The 16,125-nt window shown below is 41.5% G+C and overlaps 1 protein-coding gene across 3 annotated transcripts; it reads right to left on the bottom strand.

The window, feature by feature from the left end:
- Window positions 1-263: 263 nt before the first annotated feature.
- On the bottom strand, window positions 264-15,715 carry ldlrap1a (low density lipoprotein receptor adaptor protein 1a). 3 transcript variants are annotated; one of them, XM_030413018.1, is made up of 10 exons: window positions 15,484-15,715; window positions 8,967-9,109; window positions 8,387-8,499; window positions 8,094-8,208; window positions 7,207-7,279; window positions 6,909-7,004; window positions 5,822-5,949; window positions 3,840-3,874; window positions 3,514-3,545; window positions 264-1,139 (listed from the first exon to the last, which is right to left on the bottom strand). In XM_030413018.1, the coding sequence occupies exons 1-10, from the start codon at window positions 15,566-15,568 to the stop codon at window positions 1,093-1,095; spliced, it is 867 nt and encodes a 288-aa protein (XP_030268878.1). In that variant the 5' UTR covers window positions 15,569-15,715; the 3' UTR covers window positions 264-1,092. The 3 variants fall into 3 exon arrangements, with proteins under 3 accessions (XP_030268878.1, XP_030268877.1, XP_030268880.1); XM_030413017.1 differs by lacking the exon at window positions 3,514-3,545; XM_030413020.1 differs by lacking the exons at window positions 3,514-3,545; window positions 6,909-7,004.
- Window positions 15,716-16,125: the final 410 nt, after the last annotated feature.

The raw sequence follows: 16,125 nt of genomic DNA, 5'->3' as shown, positions 1-16,125 counted from the left end.
CCAATAATTAACTATCAGATTAATTTGCAGATTTTCTCATGGAATTGAAAATGTTGAAATTTACAAGTTCAAAGAAAGTTCAAAGTTACCTTTTTTACTTTAAGGCTACAAAAACAGCTACTTAATTGTCCCTGTGGTGAAACTGTCAAGAAGGGAGTTTGAACCTGAACTCCAACAACACATTCTCTGTTATACTAACACCCAGTATGTGAATGTAGTCATTGTATTGTTAATACATTTCATCAACATACCAAAAGAGTCTATATTTTTAATCATGAATATATTTAATTCTGTATAATGCTGGTGGATTACAGTGTACATGAAATGGCCATAAAAGGCATCTGATGACCTTGAACACATCACAGCTGATAAAGAGCTCATATAAATACAACACTAGTTGATTTTTTTAGACATAAAACAATTTTCTGTTGTTGTCCAGCGTGGTGGAGGGACAAAATCTCACACCCACTGAAACTTTATTAAACTTTAAGTGTGTCTGATTGTCCTGCTGTTATTAAGGCCTGTTGAGACAGTCTGTACATCGCTCTGAATTAAACCCTTCTCTTGCATTCATACATAAAAACATAATTATACAACTATAAATTATAACTAAGCACATATACAAAACACTGATTATGGAGTCAAAACAACAGAAACTGAAAAACAGAAGCAAGAACAACCAAAACCGATATAAGATGACCTGGTGAACAGTTTATACTGACGTCTGCAGTGTAATAAAAGGATATTATTGCTTTGGTGTGTTTCCACAAAGGAGGGAAGATCTGTCCGTGTGAAGAGTGCAACAACAAGGTGAAGAGAGGCCAAACGTCATTTCACAGTCATACAGCTGTTCCCTTATGGACTTACTGTCGCCTTGTCTTAAATACACAGTGATGCCTTGTTAGTTCACAGGAAGACATAAAGACAGCCGTACTCCCCTCCGTTGTTGTTGTTGTTGTTGTCGTCTCTCTCTGCTGTGTTTGTTTTGAGGTTGTCAGAAGCCGAAGATGTCGTCCCCGAACGGGCTGAGACCACTGGGCGTGTTTCCATTGGTGCTGTCCCAGTCGGGTTCGGTGAGCCAGTCCTGGGGCGTCACCCCAATGTCCAGGACCTGGGGGTTAGTACGCGACACTGCCAGGCTGAGGAGACAGAGGAGAAAAGATTAATGGATGAACAGAGAAGAGACTCAGAATGAGCTCCAGTCCACAGTAAAAAATGTTAAACCTTATGAGGAATGGGCTGGTTTTATTCAATTATCTTTTCCTATTTGTCGCCAAATCCCTCTGATAGACCAAAACCATCAGGGGTTAGTCCATCTCTCAATACTTTGACAAAGAAACTCTGTCTGTGGCATCCAAATTGATGTCTGTTGGCTCCAGCTGAAGATGCACTGGCTCACAAATAAACTGCTCAGTAGTCTTTAGTTCAGCCCCACTCAATTATTGGGGCTGTTTTCCACTGTCGATACACACACATTTATTGCAATTATACCTAAAATGTGGTTTTCAAATACTTAATTTTCATCACTGATAAACGTAAGTGAGGCCGAATATTTAACACTAAATTAACAATAAGCCCTACTATCTAATATGACACTGATCAGACAACTGACATATTCGTCAGGCACCAGCTTTTTACAAATGTTACTCAGACATAAGTCAATTGTTTAATTGACTATCTTAAACCTCAGACTGACTTTTGTTGCACAAGCGAGTATTTAGAATGCAAAGGTTGGATGTCGCATGTAGTAGAAAGGAATGAGGTCTGCTTCTATAAGTAGTGCTAAAAGGACTAGTATGAAAAATAATGATTACAAAAAAGAAACAAAATTCTAGATAAAAAGAATTGTCATTCTTTTTGTCACTTGAGTACATTTGCAATGTGCAGGATGGTAGAAAGGACACAATAGACCTGACAGATATAAGATAAGCAAAAGGTCACAGTTCATGTTCCTGATGGCCTGAGGAAAAAAGCCTCTTCTGTTGGCGGTTTTCATTATGCAAATGTATTCTTCCTCATGTCCTCTCTCCCCCCCTGACCCCAGAAATCATCCCTCCTCCACCATCATGGAGGATCTTCCAATCCCTTTAAATGCACCTTGACAGGATGAGAATCAAGCAGGCTTCCTGTAGGTGTATCTTCAATGGGAGGAGCTAAGACACAAGGAGGTAACATTAGCATAATGAAAAGCACCCAGAGTCTCTCTGTGTTGGCTTTGTGGCTACAGAGGCGTTGAGCAGAGCACAAAGGCTGGACGAGTTCATCACTCAGTAATACTGGGGCCAACTGAGGGGTCTGGACAACAATGAAGCTCACAGAGAAATAAGACATGACAGGCTTTATACACAGACAATATATGTTTGTGGGATCAATTCATGGAGGATTAAGTCTTTTTCTTGAGGTTGTTGACAATTAGGGAAACACAGAACATCACCAGCCTTTCCCTTTCACACAGCAAGAATGACAGTTATGACACAATCTAGCCTAGCCAAAATGATGTAAGATGAAGATGTGTTTTCTTGCAAAGGAGATCAAAAAACCTCTAGAAAAGGTGATTAAAATGTTCTGCAGGGAAACCAAAGACTGAGACTCATTAAGACAAAGTATTAGACACACGGTGGCTCACATGAGCAGGCCTGGGAGGCGGCAATTATCTTCTTGGGTGAGCAGAGGTGCTGTCACACAAACTAATCATTAAATACATAGAAATGAAAGAATATCTAAAGTCAACAAAGGTGGTTAACTAGCTTTGTAGATAACAGAAAAGGCCAGAATGACTGTCTCTTCTGGTTTCTAAATCTTCTCTGCCCCTCTTCATCTTCCCTGGACCTCGGGCGTGATATCACTGAAGCAGAGTAGATGTTGCTCCGGAGCTCATCCCTTTAAAGTCGGGGTCAGACAGTGATTTTAATGCAGCAGCTCAGCCTCCCAGACGTGTTAGTATAACTAACGCCTCAGTCTCCTCTAATTACGCTCCCTCAGTTTGGCTGTGAACTGCCTTTTGTCTCTGGGATAGTAATGTATACAAAGATCCAGCCAGATGTCACAAGGATTGCTCCAAGATGTTCACTTCCCTTGAGCTTGATCTGCGGCTCAAGTGACCCACTGCTCCACTTTCAAATCAGCAACCACAAACTGAATAAGTGCACGGCGGGTGTGTAGTGGGCTCACATCCTCTCATTCAGTCCATTCAACGGAAAACAAACACAGACCATATAAGGCGGGAAAAAAGGGAGCAATTTTTGGTGATGCTGGGATGGGTGGGGACGACGACATTTTTCACTCTGACTGAAACTCAATACTTTGAATCAGCTCCCTCCACTGAACCCAGTCGACATTTTTTTTTTTCAATCTGGGAGGAAATGAAGGAAACAGGAAGCTACTCCACACTACACACACATTACTGACCTGTGAACAGAGCTATTAGGTTTGGCGGTGATTGTATGGAATGGATTAAGGTTAGGTTAGTAATGAGGACTACTACACTAAAGTAACAGTGGTACTCAACTTTACCTGGATATGAACCATAGCTATCCAGAGCACAGCTGGAGACACAAACACACAATAGATAGAAGACAGTTTAAAGTGTAGTGATCAAATTATCTCACAGTGATTGTATAATTTCCCCTCCTACACTCACTTTCGATACAATCAGAGTGGAGGATTTGCATTCTGCAGTACATTGAAATCATCACTAAGTGGCGCTGGAGAGCCAAGCAGTATGAGAAGTACAGCAAACGGAGGGATTTAACAAGGCAGAGTTTGCTTCAAACAAGCAGCAGAGAGAATCAGCTGGCATTCATTTCAGTTCATAGTAAAACAACAAGACCAACTCTCACCTGGAGAAGGCTTCATCCAAACCGTCTTCGATTTCCTAGAAGAAGAAAAATTCACTCAGTGTTTATTATATAAAACACATTATGTCGCAAGTGTTTTAGAACTATTCGAAAACCCAATCTAAGAAATCGCATGTTACTTCAGGATGTCTACAGGTGTCAGACACTTCAGTTTAATGGTTTTTCAGACCTCCCAAGTAAGTAATAAATATGTGGACCCTCGCAGATGTAGGTTTACATAGGAATACGGTGAGTGAGTCAGAGTGAGCTGGGTTAATTCTAGGGCTGGGTATCACCAGGTACCTCGCGATACGATACTATCACGATTATTTTCGATAATCGATATATTGCAAGGAATTTCATCCACGATACATCACGATATCTGTGTCACTGAAGAAATTCAGAATTTTTTGACTGCACTGAATCCATTTCACAGGAATTACAAAACATTGTCAATCAATTTCACATGAATGACAGCCAAGTAAACAAAGAGTATATTGCACAGTGTCTCTTCTTAAAGGAGTCATCACCTGGTTTTTTACATATCCAGTCCCTCTTGGATCGCTTTGGATCAATTCTTAAAACTTATTAGAAAAAAAACAAAAAAACAAAAACAAACATAGAGCTTGTTCTGACACTTTTTCATACCGCGACTTTCTCACGCGAGATTATGCGCGAGGTTTTGACCGGTCCGGATGTGCATTGTATTAATATGTAATGAGGCGCGCGTTGATTGGCCGCAGGAAGGACAGAGCCGGAATGGGGGGCGAGCCTGCATGCACACAGACTCTAAAACATAAACAGCCCCCTGTCATGGTGCACACACTAAATGACAAACCTTATGGAATTCAGGCATTTATGTACGAGCCAGAGTCGGAAACCGAACGGTAGAGTGAAGAGGCAGAGACGGTGGAAGAGACACGTTTACAGCAGGATGTCTCTGAATGGTAAATTCTTTGTTTTTTCCTTCTTACTTTTCACACTCGTGTTTTACATGTAAGACCTGAGTTTTAATGCTGGCGGTCACGATGTATGGCGTGAAAATGACAGAGAAATAAGCAGATTCGGCGTGCTCACTCAGAAAGTCTGGCTGAGGACGGCTGTGAGCCGATGCATATGCAAGTAGCCTCCTGTGGTAAGGTCACCACAGGAGCAGAGTCAAAATCTCGTGCTTTAGGAACGCGCACTACTGTGAGCTATTCCTGTTCGGAAAAAGAGCCAAAGCGAAAAAAATAAGCCACTTTCAGACTCCAGCTTTTCAGGCAAGTTTCGACAGAGGTCCAACACCAATATGCATGATTTAACGAGAGAAATTGCGATTTCCGGGTGATAGCACCTTTAACACACACACTGACTACAACTATCATTAAATATCTATATGTGTGGGTTTCAGAGCTACTTAAACCATTGTTTTTTATTTTATTTGGTTGTATACCTATGTTTGAATAAAGATAAAGCTGTCCTCCGAAGAGGGGTGGTGGTGGTGGGCCCAAAAAAAAAAAATTTTTTTTTTTTTACATTTTTAAATATCGATATTTGGCACCAGTGTATCGATAACGTACCTCAAGACGAAATATCGCGATATATCGTTGTATCGATATTTTGGCACACCCCTAGTTAATTCATATTTTTTTATTTTTTCAAAGTAAAGGATTAGGTTCAATGGTAGGTTTAAAGATTTGCACCATCAGAAAGGAGCGTGACATATTTAGACAAAAAGAAATATATCGTGGAAGAATTAAATTAGATAAAATGTTTGTGGAAATCAACAAAATTCAAATGAAATACCATTGTATGAGTTTTAAAGGCGCTCTATAGAACATCTGTGTTGTGCTGAAAGCTGCTCGTCAGTTTATCTTAACAGACTCAATTTCTAAACTAATGTCAGCTCTCTATATTTTTTACAATATTTAAAAAGTTGCTGCTACACTTTGTCCAACATTACAACATAGAGTCAGAGCCAGAGCAGAAGATGAGGATCTTACCCAGGCAGCATTATTATTGGTCTCAGACGGCCTGTGATTATCCAGCTGGTCCTCCCCTGCATTCCCATTGGTCTCCACCACCACGTTCACACTGTCGTCAAAGTCCAATAGATTGTCTGTGGCAACATCTGCATGAGAGGAGAGGTAAGGAAAGGACAACCTATAACTGTTGTAGCACCCCCAGGTGATCTGTGAGTACAGAATGAAAAATGTAATACTAGTGGAGACAATTATTTTACTGCCACCAGAAGAAAATAACTGAAATAGAAAAGGTTTATCCTCCATCTGTATTTATTTTTAGAACAACGCCATGAGGTAATAGTTACAGGTGGGAAGGTGTCTGTGACTATTCTTTCCTGCGATTTAAATTTTTTATTACCATATTTAAGACAGATGTGTTGGCACATTTTTCAGTTTTGATGGTTGTGTGGGATAGATTTGATTGTGTGTAGGTATTAAATCAAGAGTTGTGCTTTAGGTCTTCTTTAAAAAAGGTATTATTGACATTATTGACGTTACTCAGACTATAAATGTGGCCTATCATCTCCCCCGACCATTGCATTCACATCACGTGGCTGCTGTTGTTCGAATCATCTGCCCCCTCAAATGGCCGCTAGTTTATTGTAACTACCTACATGTTGCTAATGCAAGCTAGCTAACGTTAGCATTGCTAATGTAAGCTAGCTAACGTTAGCATTGTTAATGCAAGATAGCTTACATTAGCATTGCCTATGCAAGATAGCTAACGTTAGCGTTGCCAATGCAAGCTAGTTAACATTAGCGTTGCCCTCTACAGTATGCAGAAGTCTAGTGACTTTTTACCACTTCACATGGATATTTACTATTGATCGGCATCTTGCTACAAGTTCTGTAGACATTTTTTTAAAATTATGTGTCTACATAAAAATTTTATCAATTTGACCTTTTAATTATGTCCCCGCCAAAACAAAATTAGGAAACAGACATCAATACTTAATTACACATTCTATCTACAGCCTCAAACATTCACCGCTCAGCGCAGAATTTATTAAATTAAAATTAAAAAACATTGATGCAGCTCAGTATTTTGTGCTTGTGTTTTGTTCACCTGTCCCTTTCAGGCTCCCCAAGCTGTTGGACCTCTCTGAATGGGAACTACTGCTGCCCTCTCCAGCTGACCCAGACTTTGCTCTTTTCCCTTTCTCTAGAATAGAAATGAGACGGAACACAAGCAGCTCACACCTTGTTTACTGCAACCTCACAGCTCATATCTATGTCCTTGGAGCATCAAGGCTGATTCTGTGCAAACATAAGCAGTCTCAGACGCTGATAAAACAACTCTGCGGACAGTGCTTTTGTCTCTGTGTCATTTCAGGAACGTGGGGGATGTGTAGCGCAGTTCCTACCTTCTTTGGCGACTTGCCAGAGTTCAAATGCTACTGTGAAGGCCTGGGCCACTGTCAGAGCCACTGCCTGAGCCTGGAGGACAGAAGGAAAACACACTTTGTTACAGAGCATGGCAAGTGTTGACCATTCTCTGTAACACGCAAAGTACTTACTGAATCCAAAAAATGATTGGCACAATCTGAAGCAGACATATTTAACATGTGTCACAATGAAAGCATGGTCCTTTTAAATTGAGAGAGCTGTACAGGACAGAGGGAGGTCAAAACCAGTGTCTCATGATAGAAGAGAGGCAAGTATTAAGGAAGTAGGGTATTATCATGTTATCCTGGGAGAGAGGGGGATGAGTGTGGAAGCAGGTAAGATGAGAGGAAAAGTGCCCTTCTGCTTTTCCACACACACACACACACACACACACACACACACACACACACACACACACACACACACACACACACACACACACACACACACACACACACACACACACACGGCTCAAAGAGCAGGACTTCTGAGGTTTGGGGGGAATGGGGGATGAGTAGAAAGGAGAGCTGTGGTGTCAGGAAGACACAGAATCAGAGCAGGATACATGGTGTCTATTGCTAAGTACTTTAGGCCAAAAACAATTTGATAAAAAAAAAAGCCCTTGCTGGATGTTGAACATGCAAACAGACATAGCATTGCTTTACAATGGACCAAGAGTGATAGAAGAACAAGTTAAATTAAAACATTAGATCATCAGCCCAACCACATAAAGAGGAAAAATAAAAAAAGGTACTCTTAGACCTAGCAATTTATAACATACTGATGCTGGTCAAGTTATAAAAGCACTGCACCGCATTTATCATCATCTCAAATGAAACAAGAACACTGTAGTCAAGCTACTCACCACTTTCCTCTTGGAGCAGAGGTAGGCGTGGCACTCCAGGGTCCCATTGAGGGTGTTTTGTGCGATATAAGCAAACACTTTATCATGTAGTTTGTCCACCGTGCAGTAGGATATTCTGTATGCCAGAGGTGGCAGGTTATAGAAACAGGAAATTCACAGGTCAAAGGAAGTTCACAGGGTGGGGACACATGCCACATCAACCACAAGCAAACAGTCTTATAAAGTTGTGAACTAAAGTGCAACGACATTGTTAACTTGACATTTATCTAACACCTGTGCTGCTCTGCAAGTACCTGTATATGGAGACATTTTCCAGGAGTTTATTGGTCAAGCTGTCGTGCAGGACGATCCCCTGAGGGGAAACCTTGAGAGCAACCTTCTGAGGCTTCTTCCCACTGGCTTTAGCCTGTTTCAGTAACAAAAGAGAAGTTTGTTTTACTGCATGTTAGTGTTAAACTATACGATCAGGTACAGCTTACAGAGTACTTACATGAAGGTAAAGTTTATCTGACCTGTTTTTTACTCCAAAAGGGGCAAAACTGAAGCTTAATTTTCATAATAATCAACTTTATAAACCAGCCACACTAGTCATAGATACCGTATCTTAGTGATGTGAGTGAAGTGCATTTCAGTTAACTTCTGCTAACCATATTTGGTTGGCTCAGTTAGCCATGAAGCCAGCTAGTCTCGAGTATGCCAAGACTGGGAGCACGGAACAAGGAGGGAGTGTTCGTCTTAACACAACTACCACAGAAGCATTGTACCAGTGGGGCTACATGTAGCACTCTAAATATGAAAGTAAATATTATAGATACAGAGTGAATACAGAAGTAGTAGTGGTGTTGACAGCGTCATCGTCACTTCAGCTCTCACCGTAGCAACGATCCTCTTCACTGCAGCAGCCGACAGCTCCTCTCCCTTGGGCTGGTCCACCAGTGTCATGCCAAGGTGACGAAGGTTAAAGGTCATGCCCTCTAAGATGGTCTCTCTTGTGTCCGTCCAGTTCTCCGGAAGCTCTGTGGAGAAAAACACATTTTCAGAGAAAAAGTGGGTCAATAAATTGATGGATTGAACAGGAAAGGTTTTGGTTGTACCCATTCATCAAGTTTAAAAACATCAAATATTTCTCGGTTACAGCTTTGCAGCTGACTCGCCTGCTTTTCCCCTCTGTGATCCAAAATAAATGAAATAAGTCGGAAAGAACATTCAAAGAGCTTGAGAAAAACAGAAATCAGAGGAAATGTAAACAGCCTACGTTGAACTTAAAGTAGAGCCATTTCATCTGATCGCTCCCTGAAGAGCAAAGGCAAAAACAGGGTAATCTAGGTCAGAGGTTCTGTCGACGTAGAGTAAATATTTCAACCCAGAAAACAACTTATAGGACTTGACAATTAAAAGGCAAAGAGTTAGGAGTCGGTATACATGGACTCTGACATACTGTGATAAGAGGAAAGTGTGGTTTACATTTCAGAGAGGAACATAACAGTAAACTAGGCCAGGGATGTCTCTCTAAAAAGTGCATCACTGTATTAACTCTGTGTTCTTTTTCAGAGAGATTAAAGGTCAGCATGCTGATCTCCTCGCTGACGAAGAAAGAGGAGTGTAAGAACTGTAACTGCTGAAGGAACAGCTGCTATCTCCATGTGGTTTCTTATCAGTTTTTGTGCGGTGCCGGCCGGCCCTGACCTGCTGGCTGTGTTTACACAGATTTCCTGTGAGAAAGAAAGGAGGGGAGAGGGGTGAGGGAAGGCGAGAGCAGAAAAACATGACCATTACCTAGAAATTCATCCCCTGGGCATTTACCTCCTCTGGGATGTAGAGCATACAACATACTCATGCAGACACATGTTTACACACACGATCAGGTGCGCGCACACACACACACACACAATAAGGGAATACTGCAGCTGAAATAGGATCCATTTAAAGGGCCAGTTGATTAGACTGAAATATGACAATTTTCATACCAAAATCTTGCAACATTTCTAAAAAAATTAAACAGCTTTTACTCCAATGAAGGTACATGCTCAAACACTGTTAATGCACTGATGGTTTTGCTGGTATAATGTCTAGCTTATTTTGCATCTTAAACCTTTGCTTCATGCCAACACAGCAGTTTATTAACCATTTTGTGGATAACCTTAAAATGCCATGAGCTTATATTCTTCCTGACATGCTCAACACATACAACATGTTCTACTGTGCTTGCCTTTAGGGATACATCCCGGGGGCCTCATCACAGAAAGTCTGAAATCTTAACTTTTCTAAGTTAGGTTGCCATAGACACTAAATTCGAGACAACTGCCAAAAGTGGCAGCACCATTGTTGTTAGGTCTATGCGGAAGAGACGATGCAGATGGGGAGCAACATGGATGCTGAAAAGCCCTCATGCCACTTTGAAAGGTGTAAAGTTACGAATTCAATAGATGAGAGTGGTGGAACCAGTGATGTTTTCGGCTCTTTAATAGCCACCTACTGGCTTTCATTATAGCTTTGGCAAAACATGTTTTACCCTGGAAAACAATCATTGACATCTCCTGCCAACACCACAAACATGGACACAAACAAGATTTAAAAATACAGGTTTCAGCAAAAGACACCATCATTTTTTGAGCCAAAGATTTGCTTTTAGATTGAAACACCACCCATAACAGTTCTAAAAATAACAATTATTCAATGTCAAGTGCCTCCAATACAGCAGTAAATATCATGGGCCAACAAAATTTTCCATTTACACCAATAGAACTTCTTCCTTTTAACAGCTCCTTTAAGTCTTCACTGGAGCTGGTTTAATTGCAGGTTTTACAGACTGTTCATTAAAACCCTCTCACGCTATTCTGGACTAACTGTGGTCAGGTCAAAACCATCATAACAGAAAAGGGCAGCAGTGAATGGTCAATGTCATATCTGCAATAAAATCCCCGCAGCACTTTTCAAAGCAGTCCATCCTGAGAAAACAGCAGCAGAGCAGGTACCAGGCACCGCTCAGCCAGCTAATGTGGAGGGCCTTCTGATCTGAGGTCAGCGACCTGAAAGGAAACAGCTGTGGGCATGTGTGAATTCAGACCAAGTACAACCAGGTGACCCTGCTGTAAATACAGGTTGACCTCACCATCTGTTTTAGTGTTGGAGATTATTTATTGGGTGTGAAAAAACAGAGTTATCTGATGCCAGGTAAGTAGAAGGGTACATGACAGAAGCAGAGAAAGACAAAGAAAGTGAAATGTAAGAGAGGGATAAGACAACAGCACAGTCCACAGCTCCTCAGTCATCCATCAAACCAAACACTAATGGATGAGCTTCCATTTCATATATCAAAGTACAAGAAAAGCCTTTGTTGTACACTGTGACAAAACATACTGATCCAAAAGGGCCTAACTGACAAGCAATTCACGACCTGGCTGATTTGTGGGTCTCCACCAAACACTGAATCACTGTGGAAACCACCAACTGTGGCCCTACAACTTGGACCACTCCTGCCACCGTTTAACTTCTCTTTCAACTCCACTGGTTTTTATCCACACAGCTACAAAATTTGCTGTCAAGGACTCCAAATTCAACTGAGTTGATGTCAGGGTTTCTACTGTTGCAGAGAAATATCAAGTGATAGCGTGCTACTCTGGATGTCTCTGCAGATACAAAGTTAAACAAACATTTCAGAGCCATTTGGCTTCAAGTTCCCTTAGCAGGCTGGAGCCGAATAAACAGAGCACAAATCAATGAAAAACAACTTGTAGAGCTGTTTCTAAGTGAAACAAACCCATCTTACCAAGTCACTTAACTTTGGAGTAACTATAGTGTATTCTCTTTGCTACTAGAGATGTGATGCATTTTGTATATTTAAACAAAAAAACAAACATTTTTGAACCAAAAAAGATTTTTCTCAACCCTTAGGCTAAATAAGAAAAGTGGGCTACAACTAGCAATTATTTCTCTAGTCAATACATCAGTTGATCTGTGTTTTTCCCAAAGCCCAGATGACACCCTTTAATGTCTTGTTTTGTCCACAACCCTGTCAAAAAAAAAGATACATTCCCTTCCTTGACAATTGAAATTTTGCTCCAAAACTTCGTCCTGGTGCAGCAGTATGGAGCACCAGTGTTACTAGTGGAGAAATGAGTTTACAGCCCTGTACCTGGTGAATAATTTAAATAGGTAACAACTAATCGATTAATTGTTGCAGCTCCAAAAAAAAACCAACAACCCCTCAGTGGAAGATCACCTACCTCGTCACGTCTGCTAAAGCAATAACACCATAAAACATTGTGTTCAGAGATCCAGCTCAACATGCAGAAACCTATAGGCAGATTTATAAATTAATTTTAACTCTGAAATTAATATCTAAACACTCAGCTATCCTAATTGTAATAATTAAGTGCAGACACATTGAATAGAACTACAGCACTAATGCAATAGGTCAAGACACTGAATATATTGTAATCTTCGTTCTATGATTTCCTGTCGATGCATCGTCCTGTATCTGCGCCTCGACGTCTCTTGAGTCTGACTGGTGGGCTTCCATTACTTCTAATCCAAAAATAAAGTTTCCATCCTCTGAGCCGGTAAGTTTTAATCCAGCCTGTCACAACAGATACCACCTGCTGCATCTGAGACTTGGGAGAAGTTTATCAGTCCCATGTGGTTCTAACTTCCATTAGGGTCTTCTGATTGTGGACGGATGTGATGCAAACTAAACAGGCTCCAGCAGCAATCAAACATACCGTCTTTGCCGGCGGAGTATCTAACTGAAGCGAGTGTGTGAATGCGGGAATTGATTGAAAACAGTTATCATTGCCAACTTCATCACAAAGCAGAGAGGAGGATGAGAAAGTCTGAGAGTAATGGCAGAGAATAACGATAGAAACAGGAAAAAAAAAGCCTCTTTCCTAGCCAGACTCCTCACCTAAACAGAAGAGGTGAAATAACTTCATAATAGGGTAAAAATATTCCCACCCTGGTGGTGGTCTGCCATACTAAGCATCGCTGTGTGCAGGCAGAACCACTTGCTACCATTTGAGGAGGTCAATCCCTAGGAAAGGCTCTTTGCTTCAGACAAGCACCCTCTGGCTGGTCCTCGACACTGGCAGTGTGCCGCTGTGGGTCGTCTAAGGCGACCGAGACAGGGCAATAAGAGCGAAGTGGTGGATAAGGAGTGGGGAGGCCTTTGCCATTTAAAAATAGGGCAGTCTCCATTTGGTTGAATAGGTTTCTCCTCAATGCAAACTTGCTCACAGTATGCAAGATGAGTGTCTATGCCTATAGGGCCCCTTTAAAAAGGAGATTTCTGGGTGAGACGCTGCTCCGCAGGTGCTGCAGCCCTGTTGTTTTTCGGTCAGGTCAGTTCACCGCATTCACCTGACTCTCCAAGTGGAATTAATTCCCTGGGAAGATAGAAATGTAGGCTGATCCCAACTTGGTCCCGCAGGCCAGAGTCAGACGCGGAAGTCCAGCATGGCCGACATGGGTCAGCACTGGTGAGGAATGTGTCCTGCAGCCCAGAGAGGGCCTGGTAATCTATACTACAATACACTACTTCTATAACAAGTGGGTCACCAGCTCCAATCACAGGAAGCTTTTAATTCAGCCAATGATCAGTGTCAGTGCCAAATCAAGGTCAGAACACTTCATTGAAACACCAAAGTCTGAATAAACTAGCTAATTTTACTGCATTTAAACAGAGGCTTGTTTAATATAAGTGAAAATGTATTATTTGATTGAAAGTTATTACAGGATTGTCATCTGTTTCAAGTGTTGCTGGTGCAACACGCAAGTATGCACCCCAATTGAAGTGGGTGCATGAACTTGACTGCAAGTAGACAGTGTCAATAATATCTTTTCAAAACAATTTCAGATCCCAGGGCTTCCTTAGATGTGCACTGTGCTGCACAAACTGTATGGAGCCTTTTTATTTCCCTCTTTTGGAGATAGTCCCCATCTTCTTCAGTTGTTAAGAAGCGCTGTTTTGCTGCAATGCTCCAGAAAAATATTTTATGGACTATGAAACTTCATCTGACTTTTCATCTGCATGCGGCGAGTAGATAGGTTGGTGAACTTAACCTTGAACCAAGTCAATTTACTGGTCATGTACTGTAAATATATTGTATTTATTGCAAATACATGATCACATTTAGAAGGAATAAAGGTTGGACCAACATGTTGGACCTACATTATCATCTGACCCTCCAGCATTATCACCAAAATGTGCTGGCTGGTTGTGTTTCCGCACGTAACAGTGTAATCTCAAATTCCTGAGGCATTGCTATTCTTCCAGGTAAGATCCTAAGGTTACATAGTAATGGGGGACATTGATGTAATCGACGCTGTATTTTCTAATGATCACATAACTGTACCCTTTCCGAAGGAATCTAAAATAGACCAGCTTGAACTCACGCCAACAGAGGCCATGCACTGACTGACTTGCAGCATTCCTGGCTTGTCCTCATGGTTACAGGCAGGGGAGCTTTCAGGCTGCCTAAGCCATCCCGGTCATTCCCCCAGAACTTTACAGCCGGGATCAAGTGAGATTTAGCTTACAAAGTGGCCCTTGAGTCCGACAATGGGCACCCGGGTGCTGTAAAGGAGTTTCCCGTTAATGTTGCGGTGTGGATAAGCTCCTAAACTGCTGAAGGGCCCTTGAGCAAGACACAAAAATCACTGCAAGTTCTGGCAATGACCCTGACCTCTGTACTTCCTCTGGTAGGAGGCTGTGCTGGAAAACTGGGATTATCTACAAAACCCAAAACACTGTAGCTGTTGTGAGTAAAATCACAAGGACAGCGATAAAATAAAATGTCACAGCCTCGCAAAAAAGACCTATTTGAAGATTATTCACATAGCCTTAACATTTTTTCTTAAAAACAGTACACCAAGAAGGAGACCATTTGTTGATACTATTCACAGTGCCTGGTTTAAAAAAACAAAAACAAAACTAAAAAACATTTATTTCCGGAAAATTCCTCGAGCTGGGTGAACCGCAATGCAAACGAGAAGCTTTGCACAATCTCCGCAGGATGCCAAAGTCGCATATTTTCCCCGTAAACATGAAGAAATTCGAGAGAGAAAGGCGCTTCTTAAATTAGCAGTTTTTGTAGTGGAGTTATGCGCTTCTGTCAAACAAAAGACGAGTTGAAAAGATGTCCAACCTCATCCTTTTGAACTTCGGCGTCAGCTCAACACGGGTAACATGACATTATTTTGGCGTTTTCGTGTTTGAAACAAAGCGTTAAAGTTGTATAAAGTCAGACAGATACATGTAACAGTGACTCTTTGTCGCAGCAGTAGCTGAGGTGAGACGCTCACAGCGGGAAACAGAAGTCAACTTTCGCACGGTTCAACTGGAAAACGCAGCTGACGGTTAAAAATGCAATTTCTAGTTTTTTTTCCCTCTTACTTCTGTGTCTGCCGGCGGTCCACGACTGTTTCGCCATGCTCGGGCTCCGGATAATAGCTCTCCCAGCCGACTTGAGGGCATCCATGTCGGTTCTTCTGAGGAGCAGAGAGTCGCTGAAGTTTGCTGCGGAGCCCTGAGGAGAAATGTTGTTGACCAGACTGCTGATGGGGAGGATGGACTTGTGCTGCCTTCCCGTGCTGTCAGAAACCCCGCTATTTACGAGCTCGACGCACGTGAGCGAGCTCAGCAGAGGGGTAATGCTGCATTTGGGTCAAATGGGACATGATAGACACCATTACGGTTTAAGTGGATGTTTTTTAATCAGAACAGTGTTTTTTATCATTGTATATCGTGTATTAGGTCTCTGTTGCCCAATATTATGCCTAGAACGCAGTAAGCCGAAGTCTCCACAACACTTAAACTGCTTTTTTATCCACTTTTCTGATAATCTTTCCAAAAGTTTATTGTATTTCATTACACGTGAATGCAGCATAGTTGTTGAGATGTGACATTTTAATAATATATCTTTATAAATATGCGTGGATGACGTGACATGGCAGTTTTGCTGTCTTCAGTGTCAAACGTGCATGAATAAAAAATATACTTGCCAAAAACCTTCTCAATATTGTTCAGAACATTACG

This window comes from Sparus aurata, chromosome 3, assembly GCF_900880675.1.
Source record: "Sparus aurata chromosome 3, fSpaAur1.1, whole genome shotgun sequence".
Taxonomy (NCBI): domain Eukaryota; kingdom Metazoa; phylum Chordata; class Actinopteri; order Spariformes; family Sparidae; genus Sparus; species Sparus aurata.
Note: the sequence above shows the minus strand (reverse complement) of the source record. Positions and strands in the feature narration are given on the sequence as shown.